The sequence below is a fragment of the Felis catus genome, chromosome C2, assembly GCF_018350175.1.
Source record: "Felis catus isolate Fca126 chromosome C2, F.catus_Fca126_mat1.0, whole genome shotgun sequence".
Lineage (NCBI taxonomy): Eukaryota > Metazoa > Chordata > Mammalia > Carnivora > Felidae > Felis > Felis catus.
In genome coordinates this window covers 71,459,655-71,478,009 of record NC_058376.1, presented here as the reverse complement: position 1 = coordinate 71,478,009, position 18,355 = coordinate 71,459,655, and the positions used below count along the sequence as shown (strand labels likewise).

Genomic DNA, 18,355 nt, shown 5'->3' with positions numbered 1-18,355 from the left:
GTGAACGGAACTGGAGTGTATTATGCTAAGTGAAATTAGTCAGAGAAAGACAGATATCATATGACTTCATTCATATGAGGAATTTAAGAGACAAAACAGATGAACATAAGGGAAGGGAAACAAAAATAGTATAAAAAACAGGGAGGGGGACAAAACAGAAGAGACTCAAAGATATGGAGAACAAACTGAGGGATACAGGAGGGGTTGTAGGAGGGGGGATGGGCTGAATGGGTAAGGGGCACCAAGGAATCTACTCCTGAAATCATTGTTTGTGGGGGGCCGGGCCCTGGTGCCAGGCTGAGACCGTGTCGAGCAATGTTCGCCGTTGACTCAAGCCAACCCGGTGGTTCCCCCTCCCATTCATGTGGGAGGCCGGGCCCAGCGCCAGGCTGAGACCGGGTCGAGCAACGTTCCCTGTTGACTCAAGCCAACCCGGTGGTTCCCCCTCCCATTCCCCCACTTTCAAGGGCATACGAAAGCCTTGTCAAGGCTGAAAAAGTTAATTCCTGAAGCCTGTGGTCTGCAGGTGTTGGCAGTAATGCTACCTCCCTTTTTCTACCCCGAGTCAGATAGAAACAAACATGGGAATTGTGTTTTGCTAGCAATCTTATCAACAAGATCTTGTGACCCGTCTAGAAAATGCACAAGAAACACAGAACTAAATGTTTTGGTTGGCAGCGATTATGTGAAACCTGTTTATTCTTAGAATGACCTGACCCATAAGAGTCTGGTTATAAAAGATTGTGTACAGCAACAATAAAGCCGTCACTTGGGCCATCAGCCCAGGGGACCCTCCTGTTCCCAAACTTTCTCTTCTCTCTTTTTTCTTGCATTCCCCTACCCTCAGGACCCTGACCTCGGTGTTTGTCGCGCCAGTCGCGACATTGTTTCACTATATGCTAACTAATTTAAAAAAATAAAAAAGTTAATAAAAAAAAGAAAATTAAAATGAGTAATAGATACTTAAAAAAAAGAATTGGGTGTATAAAACTGCAGTGTTATATATTTATGCCTAGTACAGCTTAATAATAATTATATCATTGTATTTATATTTTGTTTAACTTCAGCACTAAATGCCATTTTTCTCAACTTTCAGAGCCCACATCTCATGGCCACCTGCTCACGGGGCCCATCATCTCAGTTATTCAGCAAACAGTCCAGTGCCCTCCATGTACAGGGCTCTGTGCTGGGTTTTGTGGCTACAGAGATGAATACTACATTACAGTTGTCCTGAAGCACATATGACTTAACAACCTTGTAAGTAAATGAAGCATGATGTAGCATGGTAAGTGTTATAACAGAAACCTAAAAAGACTAAGAAACTAGCTCTTCTTTAGGGAATTTGGGGAAAGCTACCACAAGGAGGCACTGAGTGACCTGGGGCTTCTAGGCATGAATAGAAGTTTTCCAGACTGAAGGGACCAGAAGAGAGGAGAACATTCTAGGGAACAAGAATCATGATGTGCAAAGTCTCTGGATGAAAGCAGGCGTGACTGGGAAGTATTAAGTTTCTTGTGGAAGGAACACAGGACACCGAGCTGGGTAAGTTCTCCATATCACAAAGACCGTTGCACACAAAGCTGGGAGCTTGATTCCTTTGGTAGAAACAGGACTAGCTTTGACTTTGGAGAGGGAACCTCTAAAGAGAGTATGAAAGGTAAACACTATTATTAACCAAATGACTATGCTGGGATAGCTTATTTGTGTTTTGTTTTGTATTTTGCCTTTATTGGCTGTTATAACACAGCCTGTTCATTACATTGGCCTGTAATGAACACATTTATTTATTGGGCTTTGCACAGATTCTTAGTTATTTCCTCAAGAACCCCTTTGGAATGAAATTAGTTAAAGGGATGCACATTTTTAAGGCCTTAGCTAGTCAAATTGTCCCCCAGAAAGGCTGTCCCAACTTCATTCACACAAGCAGTGTTTAAGAGTGTTCTTTCCCCTCTCACACCCTCATCAACATAGAAATTATAATTTTTATAATTCTCTACTTATTGATACACAGTTAGCAATATCTCATTGTATCAATTTACTTTTTTTTTTTTGCCAGTGAAGTTTCTTTTTCATGGAAAACAGGCACTAATATTCCTGCTTTTGGAAGGCATTTATACTCCTACTTTCCTATTGGTATATATGTTTTTTTTATTGCCTTGTAAGAGCTCTTTGTGTATTAAGGAGATTCTGGTTTTGCCATATATGCCATATATGGTAAATAAATTCTTTCAGTTTATTATGTCTGTACATGTCTGCCCTCCCCTACTAACTTTAGCCCCTGTGGGAAGAGACATCTTTGAATCCCCCACAGCACACAACATGGTCTCTCTTCTGTTGTCGGTGTTCATCAAATATGCTGGGAAGAATGTTTCCATTATTTTTGTCCAACCTACTTTATAAAACTCATTCTGCCTCACTCTGCAAGAGAAAGGGGATCTGTTGAATAGGCACACTCCCCTTATTCACAAGAATATCCAAAGTTGTCTTATTGCCTTCATTCATTTAACAAATATTTACTGAGAACCTTTTATGTGCCAGGCACTGTCCTAGATGCTGGGTATACTGGAGTGAACAAACTCTTACATTCCAGTTGAGGGAGACAGATAGTAAACAAGACAAAGAAATAAAATATGTATTATTTTAGGTTGTAATCAACGTTATGAAGAAAATCAAAGCAGAGGGGGTGGTCAGGCAGACCCACTGCGAGGGTGGAAGTGTTAGCCAAGTGGATATCTGCAGGAGAAGCAAGAGTGAGCAATGCATGCAAATGTCCCCAGGCAGGAGCGTGCAAGAGTGCATTCAAGGCCTGATGCATTCATAGAACAGCAAGGTCAGTGTTGCTAGAGTGCAGTTAGCAAGTTCAAGAGGCTGGTGGAGGGGCACATATTGCATATAGCTTTGCAGACCATTATAGGACCTTGCTTTCTGTCTGAATGAAATGGGAGGGTTTGGAGCCAAGGAGTGGCTTTGTCTGCCTTACATTATAGAGCGACAGCACTGGCTGGTGTGCTGGGACTACACTGGAGGTGGGGGCAAAGGTAGAAAGAGGGAGACCTGTTAGGAAGATGTTAGTAATCCAGGTGAGAGACCACGGCAGCTCGGACCAGGTGAGAGCAGTGGAGGTGGTGAAGAAGGGTCAGGCTGTGGGCGTATTTTTGACAGCAGCAACGCCAACAGACTTCTCTGATGAGATGGATGTAAAGTATGAAAGAAATAGAGTAATAAAGACTGGCTTTGAGAATTTTGGCTTGGGGAACTGAAGGATGTAATTGACATGATGTAGAAGACACAGGCAGAGTAGGTTTGGGGGAAAGATTAAGACTCTGGTTTGGGGGGCACCTGGGTGGCTCAGTCGGTTGAGCGTATGACTATTGATTTGGCTCAGGTCATGATCCCAGGGTCATGGGTGGGATCAAACCCTGTATCAGGCTCCATGTTCAGCATGGAAACTGCTTGGGATTCTCTCTCTCTTTCCCTCTGCCCCTCTATCCCACTCACACACATTGTCTCTAAAATAAAATAAAATTTAGAATAGAATAGAATAGAATAGAATAGAATAGAATAGAATAATAAAATAAAATATGTATGGTGTGTGTGTATATATATATATATATATGAAATATTGAATGTGAGATATCTCAGACCAAGCAGAGAGGTTGAATATATACATTAACGATAGTTGTATTTAAGAGGTGGGATTTTAGAAATTTTTTTCTTTCTCTTCTACTCCTCTTTCCATTTCTGTCTTTTTTTCTTAGCCCTTTTTAAATTTTTTTTTAAATTTTTTCTCAACGTTTATTTAGTTTTGAGACAGAGAGAGACAGAGCATGAACAGGGGAGGGGCAGAGAGAGAGGGAGACACAGAATCTGAAACAGGCTGCAGGCTCTGAGCGGTCAGCACAGAGCCTGACGCGGGGCTCGAACTCACAGGCCATGAGATCATGACCTGAGCCGAAGTCGGACACTCAACCGACCAAGCCACCCAGGCACCCCGCCCTTTTGAAATTTTCAAAATTTGAAAATCATAAGCAAGTTTTTTTACAATAGAATAAAGATTAGCCACATTTATTTTTTTAAATAATAATGACTTATGAGCTAGACGAAGGAATACTTGAGTATTACAGACTTTCTTGTGATCTGTTTATGTCCAGAATTTGAAATTCAGGTCAATTCAACAAACATTCTCTGTCATCCTACTACAGGCCAGGCACTCTGTTAGGTTCAGGGGATACTAAGATAAATATGGTCCCTGCTCCAAAGGAGCTCAAAGTTCAAAAGGCTCCAGGGCCAACCTCAGCAAGTGTTATAATCAAGGTCCAAACCAAGAACCAGGGGAGAATGAAGGAGGGAGGTAAAGGGAAGATGCCCTAAATCCCTGTATCATATAAATATCAAAACAAACAAACAAACCCACACATACCCCATACTGATAAAATAGATAATCTCTGGGCCACACTGAATATAATATTAATGTCCAATGGAAGCACAAAGCAGGTGACAGATGGGTGATCAAGTCACTCTTTACTGAAACACAACACATGTGCCAAAGGAAGTCCAAGAACATCTTTGGAACACCCCCCACCCAGATCCCCACACACTCAGGCATATGTGAGTCAGGGTCCTGCTGCCAGGTCTGGGAAAAGGGCTTAGGCTAGCTGACCTCCTGGGAAGCTCCCAGGTATATCTCAGCACAGTAACTTGGCTCTAGTCTATGGGGGGCCCAGACCACCAGCAGCACTTCCCCCTTTGGCACACAACCATGCCTGGCCACAGCTGATGTTCCTTAGTCCTTCTTGACACGCAGCAGAGACACTTGGATGGGAGGCATGTGGGTATGCAGTTCATGGAGGAGCTGTAGGGCAAAAGGAGAAGGTGGTACTTCCAGCCCACCTGGCCTATGAGTTCACCACAGGCCAAGGACAGGAAGGGACAGTGAGAGAGAACATAGGAGGAGGCCAGCAACACTCCCTGGGCCCCCCACCGGCTAGGCATGCACTAGGTGCTTCATGCACACAATGCTATTTAACCTCACAATAACCTTACAAAGCAGGTAGTATTCACTTCATTTTATAAGGGAGGAAAGTAATATGGAGTAACTTACCCAAGGTCACACAGTTAAGAATTGGAATTCACCCTCAGATCTATATGGCTCCAAACTTATTGTTTGTCTGAGTCCTGAACCCTGAGCCCTACATCAGTGTCCCGCTCCTGACAAGAGCTCGTGCCCAACACCTACATGGCCTGATTCCTATGCCTCAGCTCCTGACCTGTTCTCTCTCCCTGGCCTCTTTCTGAACCCTGAAATAGTTTCCAGTCTGGGGGACTCAGATCTGGCACCATTCTGGCTTCCCTCTTTGACTAGGATTCACACTTGCTACTTTGATTATCAAGTGCAGTAGGTATTTGTCATTTCTTTGGCTGTCCCAATTCAAAACCCCCATGCTGTGCTCAGAGATCTCATTATGGGAGTCCTGATGGGCCCCTTTCCACTAAGAGAACTTTAAGAGCCCAGATACTTCCTCTTCTCATCCCCTAGCAGCAAGATGTGGGCACAAGAGCTAGACTGAGATGACCTAGTTTAACCTTCCAGTGATTCATATTATCCCCATAATCTCTGACCCCAGAATTCCACCATTGGAAGCTTTGTCCAGTGATCTGGGTCTTAGGAGAATTTTCCCAACTTATACAAATATACCCCAATCTTGGTCCCCATCTGGAGCATACATCTATGGGGTGTTTTCCTGCCTAGCATTCCTATTTCCTTTGGGGCCTGTCCTTCTCATTCCATGTGGTTGAGCTGTCACTCATAGTGGCCCTTGCAGGCCAATGAGATCAGTGTTTCCCTAGTATAATAAGCAGACCTTGGGAGAGGGAAGTGTCTGTGACTCTAGGGCTGTCACAGCCACCTTTCTGTACATATGAAGAGAGATTCTGAACAATGAAGAGCTAAGAGAGGTAGAGAAAGAGAAAATCTTGATGATCATGTCTAAGCTGCTGGATACAGCCATAACTGAAGCTGGAACAGTCATTTCTAGTTTTCTCAGCCAATAATGCCTTGCCTTTTCTGTGTAAGCTACAATGAGTTGATTTCTGCTACTTGTAACCCGAAGTCCTGCCTATCTGCCCATTAATATCACTGATCTTCTCCCAAGGGCCAGAAGGCCTGACCTTCCTAGGGCCTGAGGAAATTGGGGGTGAAGGAAAGAATTTCTTTACATAGCACAGAAGGGGAATTCCCAACTCAGGAAAAACAGACAGAAGCCAAGCCAAGCAGGGATCCTTAAACTTAGTTCCTAATTCTCTCCCCTACTTTCTTGGCCCAGAAAGTGCCCACTCACCTGCTGCATCAGCCTCCCTGCCACTCTAGGGTCAGTGAGGTCTTCTGGAGAGGCCACACTCAGCCGCAGAAGGAAAAAGCCTCCATCCCCACCTACAAGTTTAAAAAAAGCAGCAGATGAAAATATGGGTAAGTCAGTTCAGGAATCATGACATGACCCATGCTACCCAGCCTCTGTCCACACCTCTGCACATGTGTGCTCACTCTCATGTGTAAATGTGTCAGTGTTCACATGGGAGCTTACATTTACTCACTGCAAAGAGAAAGAGGACTCCTTCTCTCCAATAACTGGGCTCCTTGTAGTCCTCCCAACGAGAGTGAAAAAGGCCCCAACCACATTCAGAGAAGTCAAAAGAGTAGTGTGAGGAAGGAGAAATCAAAGTGAATCTAGAATGTTCTCAAGGACTAGCAGTCACAGATGGGCTGTTGGGAAGGGGTCCAGACAGGGAGAATGCCTGAGAGAGGCCGGCTCTTGGAGGTGATGCCCTCAGCCAATGCTTTCCAGTTCCAAGTTGGTGGAGGTTTCGATCCAGCCTTCCCAATTTAGCAGCCCTGTAGGCAAGTTCTGCCTTTTGTTGAGCCCTAACCTGCTTGCCTTAACTGCCCTCTTGTAGTCATTTCCCCCTCTCAGAATACTGTTAGAACTGATCTAGTCACTGCTCTTCTATATTTATATAGACTGATAGAGATATCAATATTGATATCTCATCCTTCTTGTTTTTGCTGCCACATGCATATTTCATGGCCAGAAGATTCACAAGAAAATAACTCTGCCAGTTATGTGTATGATGGAGGCTGGGTAGTTGGGGAACAGCAGTGGGAGAAAGACATTTTATGCTGACCCCTTATGAACCTATTGATTTTTAAATCATGTCAATGCAGTCTAGCATCTTTAAACCTGTTTCCTCACCTGTCAGGTGGGGCAATAACACCCACCTCATAAGGTAGTTTTGAAGGTTTAATTAGAAGAGATAACACATGCAAAGCTCGTAGTTCACTGCCTGACATCAGTGAGAACATTCAGCCAGTGTCAATGCTTCACTGGTTGTGAAATATTTTTATATGATCTCTCCCTGGAATACAAAAGATGTTCAGTAAGGTGATCGTGATAAATATTTTTATTTCACCTCCCCACAGAGGCAGGGCCAGCTGAGGACACCACAGGGATGAGGCATGAGGACAGTGACAGGAAGTAGAGGTGGAGGCTCCAGGCTGACCAGAAGCTAGGTTGACCCAGCAGCCTCTGATGAAGGGGCTTCATCCCTGAGAAGTATCTGTTGTCTCAGACATGTAGCTTTAAATGCCCAAACGTTTGGCCAATTTATTCACTTATTTAAAGTCACTGTCTATGGCTCCAAGCCCAGCAAGCCCCACTCTTATGGGGTCCCAGCTGCTCAGGGGGCAGCAACTTGGGCCAGACATTCACACAGTGCCCCTCTGTGTGGCTCTAGCTGAACCAGAGGTTTCCAGAGCATGAGGACTGTGGCTTTTGAATACAATTTGGGGCCTCACCCGGCACACAGTAGTTACTCAACCGTTAATATCACAGAAGGGCAGAGTTGGAAAGGACGTTCATTGTTCATGCAACACAGCCCCCTGCAGTTACTGGTGGAGAAACTGAGGCCCAGAAAGGAAAAGGACCTGTTCTAGGCCACTAGATTATTAAGGGAAAAACCAGGGTCTCAAACTATTTCTCCAGACTTCCAACCCCACAGTTTTTCCATATGCCTTCCTAACTCTTCCTGTTTCTGATTTTGGCAAGAATCACTAGAAGATCATGAAGACGTGACCTCAGAGACTGGGCTCAGAATAAGCCTCCAGATCCTTCCTTCCTCCCTATCCCTTAAGCATGTAGACATTCTGGAAATTCCCAACTCCAAATCCCCAAGATCACACCTCCAAGAGCCACTTACCTGCAGTAACTTCTGTGGTCCACCTTGTCTGAGCAGTGGTGGGCATGGCTGTTGGGGGCTTCCATTCAGTCATGCTGGCTGTCTTCAAGGTCTTTGCTAAGGCTGTGGTCTTGACTAAGGTGATATTTGCCTCTGGGCTGCTGTTGGCCACAGTCAGATGCACAGAAGGAAAGGTGTTCCTGCTGATGGGGATGGACCCATTGGTTGTGCTGTCTGTGGTTGAAGTCTCTGAGGGGGTGGAGTTCTTGCTAGTGGTTGCTTGGGTGTGGCTGTAGGCCCTATCTGAGAGTCCAGCAGGGGGAGCCACTTTGCCCACAGTTGACCCAGTCCCTGTGGAGACCTCGGTGTGACTTGTCTCAATAGAGAAGGCTGAAGTTTCTTCCAAGGGGTTCGTGCTGACTGTCACCAAAGTTGTGCTGGGGGTAGTGGTCTTGGCTCCTGCTGTTTCTCCTTCTATGGTGCTATTAACAGGTAGCGGGGTCTCAACTGTGGTATCAGGCATGACTGGTTCTGTGCCTCTGGCTCCTGACACGGTCTCAGCAGATGTCATGGTCTTGGTGAAGTCTGATTCTGATTCAGTGGAATCAAGCAAAGCTGACACCTCAGAGGCTGACAGGGCCTTTCCTCCTGTGGGATCATGATCTGTGTCCAAGGTCCCGGGAGTGGTGGCAGTTGTTTCTATTTCTACAATGCTGCAATTGGTAACCTCAGTGTCGGTGATGGTGTAGGCAAGCAAGGCTTTAGCCGGAACAGTGGTGTCAGATGCCAGGGCCTGTGAGGTGGCAATGGCCATAACTGAGCTGTCAGAGAAGGCACTGCTCTCCGAGGTCAGGGCCTCGGCTTCTGCAGAGGTGTGAGCCAATGTCAAGATGTCAATTACGATCCTCTTTGCCTCTTCTGAGCTGTCATCGGTACAAAGAGTGTCAAAGACAGATTCCACGAGATCGGTGCCTATAACCGTCTCAACTGTGGTCATTCCAGTTCCTGTGGGGCTGCCACTTGCGGCTGATGCCTCCATAGGAGTGGTGATCACAACCATGAATTTGGAAGGTATCATTTTTGTGAAGGCCCTGGTCTCTGTTGCAGGAAAAATGGTCTTGGTTTCCCTGATCTCTGCATCTGAAATGGTGCTGGCCAGGATTAAGGTCCTATCAAAGGTCTGGGTGCTCAGGGTTTGAGTTTCCAAAGGGATGTGGCTTTGCACGGAGGTCTCAACAAGGTCAGTCATCTGGAAGGCTCCCTGTGAACTTGTCTTGATCCCCGGAGTCATGGTAGTCACTTCTATGTGGTTTGTTGTCACCAAAGGGCCTGGTCTGCTGGTGCTAGGGCCTGTGTTGGGTAAGACCACCTTTGTAAGCCATGAGTCCCCGTGGACTGACTTCACACAAGCCCTTGTGTTTATGGCCTGGGCACTACTGGGAGGAAGGTGGGGAGGGGAAGTTGTTTTTACTCCATTTTTCATCTATACATACAAGAAAGAAGGAGGTGGTATTGGGAAGACCAGTCCCATGTGTCAGCCATGGAACTGGGGGGATCACCTGACTGATGTCCTCTGATGACCCACTTGAGGCAAGCAAGCCTCAGAATCTAGTTGATTATTGGTCTGAAGCCATCAGGGGGAATGCCTGGGGCCAGGATCCAGCTTCAAGGGGGAGAAAAGGAGGCATAAGTCTAAGTGAATCAACAACTACAGAGCAATAATCACGACTCTCAGAACCTTCTCAAAGAATCCTTGTCACTTTCCATTGATACTTTACTCATCCAGCAAATGTTTCCCCATGGAAGTGAAAACTCTTCAAATACAGGAAACATCTGTGGTTTTGTATTTAGAGGTATCTGGGAGGACTGGGAGAGAGGAGCCTCCAGAAACAGAGTGGGTGGTGGCTACTGCAAAAGGGAAGAGAGCAGGCAGAGTCCTTGGGGCTCCAGCAAGGAACCCTGGGGTCCCATCATCTGATGTGGCAGGGATAAGATCCCAGAACTACAGAAATGATGCACCAGGCATGTTCCACTGGAAACAGGGAGCCAAGTGAGGCAAACTTCACTCCTTAGAGATGCCACTAGCATTTCTCTACAGGGCAGAGCATCCCTGTTCATTTGATGGACCCTGTGAGATTGTATGCACAGTGGGCCGAATGGCACCAATGGCCCTGGGGAGGCTACAGCAGGATATTTTTATGGGCTGATAAGCATGCCTCTCCCATCTACTAAGGAGGAAGAGTTCCTTCTGTAAGTGGGCCAAGGACCCTTTCAGGGAGGGCTACCAGATTTAGCAATTAAAAATACAGGGTGCCCAGTTAAACTCAAATTTGAATTTCAGATAAACAAGCAATAATTTCAGTGACAAATAATGTTTTCAGTATGTGCATTTCTTACATAATATTTGAGACATACTGCTAGAAAAAGCTTTCTTACCTGACATTCAAATTTAAGCTGATTCCCTGTGTTTTATCCAGTAACCTTACTCTTGGAAGGAAAAGAATCAAAATATAAGCCCTCCTTTTCAGGGTTCTGATGGTTTGAGATGGTCTTTACTGAGATCTATTGGCCCAAAAGTATCCAAGGACCCAATGGAAGTACAGGACTAGTTGCTCACCTCGTCCCTGGCTGGCTGTCAGGACAGGGCCCCAAGTCCTCAGTTTGTCCATTGTGTCTCTCTCTGAACAATAAAAGAGCACTGGGCCAGGAAGCAAGAGATTGGGTTCCAGCCCCAGGGCTATTGCCTACTAGCTCTGGAGTCCAATGACTAACTGGTTCAAATCCTGACTCTGCCTCCTACTAGCCAAGTTAGTCCACCAGGCCTCTCCAGGCCTCCATTTCCTCCCTTGTGAAAGAGGGTGATCATATCTGCCTTGCCATAATGGTGAGGACCAGAGGAGAAGGGGGATGGGAAAGTCCTATTTTCCAAAGACTGTAAGGGATTACTAATCATCCCTCCCAAGCCTTGTCTTCTCAAAGAGTCACTTGAGAGGACACAACCAACTTTAATGCAGTGAGAATGTCAGGCTGTCCCCACATGCATATCAGGTCAGTCATGGCATTCACTCTCATTAGTTGTTCTGCAATCATGCTTTTACAGGAATATACTTTCTCCTCCCCACTTCAAAGCCCAAGATATTTCTCTGAGCTTCCTCAGTCCCCACACAGTGAAAGCAAAGCTGTGTCAACCCACCCAGCCTAGAGCCCAAATAGTGGTGCTCTTGGGGTCTGACCATCCACCTCCCCTGAAGTATTTTCTTCCTTTTCCTGGAACCCTGTGACACCATCCTGCTGTGAAACCTCCTGATGCTTCCAACCCCGTAGCTTCTTCACACCCCTTGGGGCTCTCACAACCCCACCCAAGTTTCTTACCCGCCAGAGGTCTTCTCAAACACAGCAAAGCCTACCCAATCCTCTACAGCTCTAGAATGCTTGCAGCTTTCTTGGTCCATTCCTCAGATCAAAAAAGCAGAGAGGAAGGCATGTGTACTATAGATCCTGAGTTTGAGTCCCTTCTCTGCTGTTTACTCCGCTGCTTACCAATCATGTGACCCCGGCCAAGTCTCCTGGTTCAAGCGTGCATTTTTCTCATCTATAAAATGGAGCTACAGGTACCTATTTCATAGGGTTGTGAAGACTAAGTTCAATTAAATGTAAAATGTGCAGCACAAGCCTGGCAGGTCATGAGTGCGTGCAAGAGACAACATGGTCCTAGTGGTAAGCACATGCGGAATAACATTCTGGCTTTGCAGATGAGTTGCAAGATGGTAAGCCTCAGTCCCATCTTGTGGAGAGAGACGGGTAATAACAAGACCCGTGTCTCTCTCATGAGGTTACTGAGAGGATTAAAAAGATGGTGCATGGGAGCATATAGGAAGTCTCGGTCCCTTCCTCTCAATTTGGCTGCGAAACTAAAACTGCTCTAAAAAATAGTCATTAAAAAAAGAAAAAGATAATGCAGGATGTTGATAATGAGGGGAGATTAGGTATGGGGGGGTGCAGAGGTTATATGTGAACCGAATCTCTGTATTTTCTGCTCAATTTTGCTGTGAACCCAAAACCGCTCTACAATAAAAAGTCTATTAAAAAAATAATAAAGACAATGCATGTGACAAGCATGGCACAGTTCCTATGACACATCCATGTTAGTCTCTTTCATAAAAGCCCTGCCCTTCTCAGAATCCGCCCTCCCCAGGCAGTCTGTAACAGTTGGACTTTTCACACAAAAACTATTTTTTTTTAAGGAAATCTGGGCTAGGAAATAAACTTGGAGGAGTTGGAATCTTGTCAAGCTGCTTTCTTTGGCTTTAGTCAGATTTATCCCCTGCTGGCACCTCCCTCGCCCCTCCCACCCCTCCACCTCACACACTCCCCGAAGAGACAACCGGCAGCCAGGGCACAAGGACATCATTCATCCTACGGGTTGCAGTGTCATACGTGCGTAAGCTGGCACACTGCCATTTGCACGCTCTTTATCAACAATAGTAGTACTTCAGATATAGCTTTATGGTTAATTCTAATTAATCAACCACAAAGGGCTGCCGGTACAGAAACTCACACCCAGAGCCCTGTGAGGAGAGCAGCCCACACCTCCTTACCTGCAGAGCTCCCGGGGGCCCCAGCCTCGCAGCAGAAGAAAAGGGGCAGAGCCAGGCCCCAGAGAAAGCCCATCCTAACAGGAGCTCCGGCCATCATTGCCCAGCACGTCTGCCCAAAGCCTCTTACTGCCACTTTTTCCTGCTTCCTCAACCCAGAGAGGAGGGGCGGGCCACCTGCCTTGGTGTGGCTGGGTAGTTTCCAGAAGCAGCCAGGTGATCATAAATGCACAGGCTGAGAGGTAGCAGGGTGCATGTCAAGGGCTGTCAGCAAAATACCCCTGCTGCCTCCCTGGCCCAGTGACCTCTCCTCTCTGAAGTTTGATTGGAAGATATAAAATCATTCCCACAGTGATATTCACCCCTCAGTCCTGCAGCCAAGGAGGCCATGGAAGATAGTGTTTCACATTTCCCCCCTTTCTACAACCCTTCCCTCTTCTCCCACCCCTTGTGCATGGGATTTAGGCTTTTAGTTCAGCACATCTGGGTTTCATTTCTAATCCTACCCTTTATTAGCTCTATGACTAGGGCAAATTAAAGAATCTTTCTGAAGCTCAACCTCCTGATCTGTAAAATGGGAGTAATCTTTAACTTGCTGGGCCATTCTGTGAGGACGACATGAGAGAGTAAGTCTCTTACACAGTGCCTGCTACATACTGGTTGCTCGTGGAATATACGTACATCTTAGGTGCTCAATGAATGAGAGCCCTGACATCTATCCTGATCCTCAAGCAGTAGAGAGAAGGGACAGCCCCCCAAAGTCTGCAGGAGACAGTGTGGAGCAGGACTCTGATCTCTAACATCTTTCCAATGATTCCCGTGATTCTGCATCCCTGCCAGAGTCAAGACCGTGTCCAGACTGGAGGTGTGGAACGGGAAAGGCACTAGCCAGGAGAAGGGAAAGGGAAAGTGTGCGGATCGGAGTCACAGAGCCTGGGAGGAGGGAAGTGGGAAGGTGCCAATTTACAGAAGCTTAGGGGATTTGGCTATAAGAAGGGGAATGAGGCTGAAGAATATATTTCCAAATACCCTAGAAAAGAATGTCACCCCTTCCAGGGGCCAAGGAATGGGCTGCTGTGGCCACAGCCAGTGGCAGCAGACAAGGTACCTGGGGGATTTCAGGGCCAGAGTTTTGTGATGAAAGCCACTCTATAGTAGAGTGGATCAGCATCAAGAAATCACAAAATCTTACTGCTGGAAGGAACTTCAAAGTGCAGTCAGAAAACCTAAGTTCTCTTTCCAGCTCCTTCCTTAAGAGTGGCCCAGGAACTGTGTGATCTTGGACAAGTTATTTTCCCTCTCTGGGCTTCCATCAACAAGGTCCTCTTGGCCATGCAGTCTGAGGTTCTGCATTGGGTGTACAACACTGTCTTCTGGAACTTCACCCTGCATTGAGATGAAAAAAAAAAAAAAAAAAGAACTCTGCTGCCTGGAAGAAGGAGAGAGTCATTCCAGAACGTGGGGGGAGACTCCATGAGAAGAGCGTGAACAGGTCCACCTGGGACACAGTCCAGCACATGGAGTCAGAGATCTTGGACCCCAGTTCCAAAAACATGGTTGATCTGTAGAGTATTCCCGACAGGCTGAACCTTTCTATCCTCCCATTCAACCTAAATCCTTCACTTTATCAAAAGGAAGGATGGATATCCCCCTGGGGGATTTCAGAAGAGGAGAGGAGGCCCCAGGCCACAGCAATGACCTGAAGTCTGTTTGGCCCTGTCTTGTAGCATGAGATCTAGTGTGGGGCTTCCCCCTAGAGAAGACGGAAGAAACTCCAGCAAAAACAAACAGAACTCTTAAATACAGAGAACAAACTGGTGGTTGCCAGAGGAGAGGTGGATGCAGGCATGGGTAAAGTGAAGGGAGTAAGAGGTACAAACTTCCAGTTATAAAATAAATACATCACTGAAATGAAAAAAGAAAGAAAGAATGCAGCTCCTTTCTGCCACTTCCCTCCCCTTGTGAGCTACCTCTCTGCCCTGCCAGGGCTGGGAGAGGGACTTCCTCATTCCAGCAGCCAGTGGCTTAATCTACAGACTGATGCATTTCAGGTGCCTTTCTCATGCCCACCGCGGACTTCCCCTTTTTCCTGTCATCATTTCCTTTTTCCTGTCATCATTTAAGTGAACAACATCTCAGCTCCAGCCCAGTTGCCTGTGATGGGATCTAACCAGGAACCCACTGGGAGGGAGGTCTGGCTAAATACCTCCCTGGGTTTGCTGAATTTTGCTGGGTCCATTTTCCTCTACATCTGGGGGAATTTCCAAGCCTGGGCACATGACTATTTTTTTCTTTTAATGTTTTATTTGTTTTTGAGAGAGAGAGAGAGGCAGAGTATAAGCAGGGGTGGGGCAGAGGGAGAGAGGGAGACACAGAATCCAAAGAAGGCTCCAGGCTCTGAGCTGTCAGCACAGAGCCCGACATGGGGCTCAAACTCATGAACCGTGAGATCATGACCTGAGCTGAAGTTGGACGTTTAACTGACTGAGCCACATAGGTGCCCCGGCACATGACTATTGACCCTTGGGTCATAATAAACTTATCCAGAAAGTTTCTGGACTTTTTTTTTCAGCTCTCACCTTGAGCGAGCATTGGAGGCTGGTTTCGTTAACTTAAACATATATGGAATACTTACTATATGCCAGCATTTGCAATACGTCACTAAGTAAAACAGATCCCTAACCTCATGGAACTAACTTCCTGGGGAAGAAAGATGGCAAACAATAAACACAACAAATAAGTGAATTATGTAGGGATGAATACTATGGGGAAAAGAAGGAAAAAAGACAACAGGAACCTGGTATTGGGGGGAGGCAGGGGGGAGGTGCAGCTTGCTGTGTGAAATAGCACGGTGAGAGCTGAGCACTGACCTGAAATTGGTGAGAAAGTTATACCTGGAGAAGAGCATTCCAGGCAGTGGGAACTTCTAGAGAAAGGTCCAGAGGCCTAAGGCAGGAGCAAGTTCAAGGAGCATCAAAAGGCCCATGTGACTAGAGCACACTAGGGGCAGATTTGAGGGATAGGAGGACAGAGTGAGGGGGTAGATGATACAGGGCTTTGCCAGTCTTGGGACTGGTACTCCGAGTGAGGTGGGAACAGATGGGGCCTGGGAAGTTATGAACAGATGGAGCCATGGGATCTAACTTTAGAAGGATCGGTCTGGCAGCTGCACTAAGAATGGGAGCTTTTTCCCTAGTCCAGGCAAGACAGGAGGGTGGCTCTGACAGGGGAGGTAGCAGAGGAAGTAGTAGGAGTCGATCAGATTCTGGATGTATTTTGAAAATAGAGTCCACATGATTTCCTTCCACATTGATGTGGGATGTCAAACAAACAGAAATCAAGAATAAGTACAGACTTCTCAGCTTGAACAACTGGAAGGATGGAGTTGTCATCAGTGCCTTTTGGGTCTGGCTCTTTCATCAGAGTGTTTAGAACCCCTCTGTGCACAATGAAACCAGTGCATATTATAGGGATGAACCTGGCTCAGGACAAGGGTTATCAAGTAAAGCCCAAAGCACTGGCCTGCCAAGAGTCTGATAAAAGAGTCAACTTGGTCAAATGTCCTCAAAATACAAGGTTATAAATCTGCTAAACCACTGAGATATAGCCCAGCTCCAGGCCACAGTTAAGTTGTTCTGGGTTTGTTGGGAGGAAAAACTTTTTTCTCTTTCAACATGCGTCTGGTGATTGAGGGTCTGCAAATTAATTAAGAACAGACAGATGAACAGGTGAAAAGACCAAGTTTATTGACAAGGGCACCAGGAAGTTGCTCAGTATTGAATAACTCACTGAATAGCTAGAGATCAAGGTTTATATACCAAACATAATGAAGGAGTGGGAGTGGAAGGGTGGGGGGTTTAGGGCTTCCATGGGTACAGAAGGTTCTATTAGGCAGGCTGTCTCCATGGCAGACTGAATTGGCTAGAAAATCACTCAGAAGGATACTAATGGCAGGTGTATTTTTGGAAGGCTCTGCTTTAGTTAAGGGAAGTTCAGATTACATTTCTTTCTACATCTTCTATTGCTTTAATGTTTCTACTTTAAAATATTTCTATAGCAACTCTGGGGGGGGGGGGTCCAAGTGTGTCCCTACAAGTTCAAAATGTTAAGTATGCACAGATTGTTTAGATGAGATCCTGTCAGGCAGAGTTACCACAGAAGAGGTGGTGAGAATCATCTAAATTTGCAAGGACCTGAGAATGGGCCTTCCCCACGCTAACCCCTATTCCTTGGGCTATAGTATAGGAAACTCCAGAGAGCCCTCTGTCCACTTGTTCATTCATCTCTTTGTTAGGGTATAGCCCACTTACAGTAAACTACATCAATCCTAAGTAGCATACAACTTGATGAATTTTTACATTTGTATACACCCAGGAGGTATCCACACTCAGACAAAGATAGGAGACATTTTCAGCATCTCATTAGGCTCCCTTGTGTTCCCTTCCAGTCAGTATTTGCCCCCCAAAATCATTGTTACCTCTATCGCCATGGATTAGTTTTGCCTGTTTTTGATCTTCATGTAAATGGAATTATGAATACACACTCGTTCGTGTGTGGCTTCTTTTTCTTAACATTATGCCTGTGAAATTCACTCATGTTGTGTGTAACAGTACTTTTTTGTTGTTAGATAGTATTCCATTGTATAAAATATACCACAATTTATTTATCCATTTTCCTATTGATGGACATTTGAGTTGTTTCCAGTTTTTCACTATTCTGGATAAAGCTGCAATGAACAGTCTTGCATTTGTTTTGGGTATATATATATACATATATATATATATATATGAGTGGAATTGCTGGGTCATTGGGCATACATGTGTTTAGCTTTAGTATATAGTATCCAACAGTTTTCCAAATTGATTGTGCCAGCTTCGGCTATACCAGCAACATATAAGAGTTCCAGTTGCTCCACATTCTCATCAACACTTGCTATCATCAGGCCTTGTAATTTTAGACATCGTTATGAATATTAATTTCTCTTTGTAATTTTAATTTGCATTAAATTAAATACCAGGCAGGGCTGGTAATGCAGACCCTCTGTTTTTCCAAGGTTTTTCCCTGGTAGTATGCTGCTGCCAGGGAAATGACTTTCATAGGGAAGATATTTGGAAGATGGGGAGGGAAGATGGAGAGCCAGATAAAAATGAAATATGCATGCACATATGCACACACGTGTACACTCAACTAGAGAGGAAGCTGTACCAGTATTGGAACATCTCAGAAACAGTCTCTTCAGTTTGGAATAACCTAACTCTGTTCATCCTATCTGGCATGAAAGGATGATATAGGAGCAATTAAAAGAGATGGAGTTTCTGGACATTTGGAAGGAAAATAATCACTGAGTGAAGAGAGGGAAAAGAGCCCATAAATCAACATCTTTGGGCTTTCTATGAGGCCCACAGGATGATCCCAACTGGAGAGGCCACATCCCACAGAGCCTCACTTGAAAAGTACTTCCTAGCAAGGAAGGGAGAGAGACCACTAGGTCTGGATGTATGAGACCAGTTCTTCCAAACAGGGCCCAGGGA

At 45.7% G+C, this 18,355-nt stretch overlaps 1 protein-coding gene across 4 annotated transcripts; it reads right to left on the bottom strand.

Annotated features, from left to right (window-relative positions):
* Window positions 1-4,502: 4,502 nt before the first annotated feature.
* On the bottom strand, window positions 4,503-13,063 carry MUC20 (mucin 20, cell surface associated). Of its 4 annotated transcripts, none has more exons than XM_019839931.2 (4): window positions 12,828-13,063; window positions 8,251-9,579; window positions 6,339-6,430; window positions 4,503-4,895 (listed from the first exon to the last, which is right to left on the bottom strand). In XM_019839931.2, the coding sequence occupies exons 1-4, from the start codon at window positions 12,922-12,924 to the stop codon at window positions 4,842-4,844; spliced, it is 1,572 nt and encodes a 523-aa protein (XP_019695490.2). In that variant the 5' UTR covers window positions 12,925-13,063; the 3' UTR covers window positions 4,503-4,841. The 4 variants fall into 4 exon arrangements, with proteins under 4 accessions (XP_019695490.2, XP_003991798.4, XP_044892998.1 ...); XM_003991749.4 differs by having other exon boundaries at window positions 4,503-4,852; window positions 12,828-13,060; XM_045037063.1 differs by having other exon boundaries at window positions 4,503-4,852; window positions 8,251-9,665; window positions 12,828-12,962.
* Window positions 13,064-18,355: the final 5,292 nt, after the last annotated feature.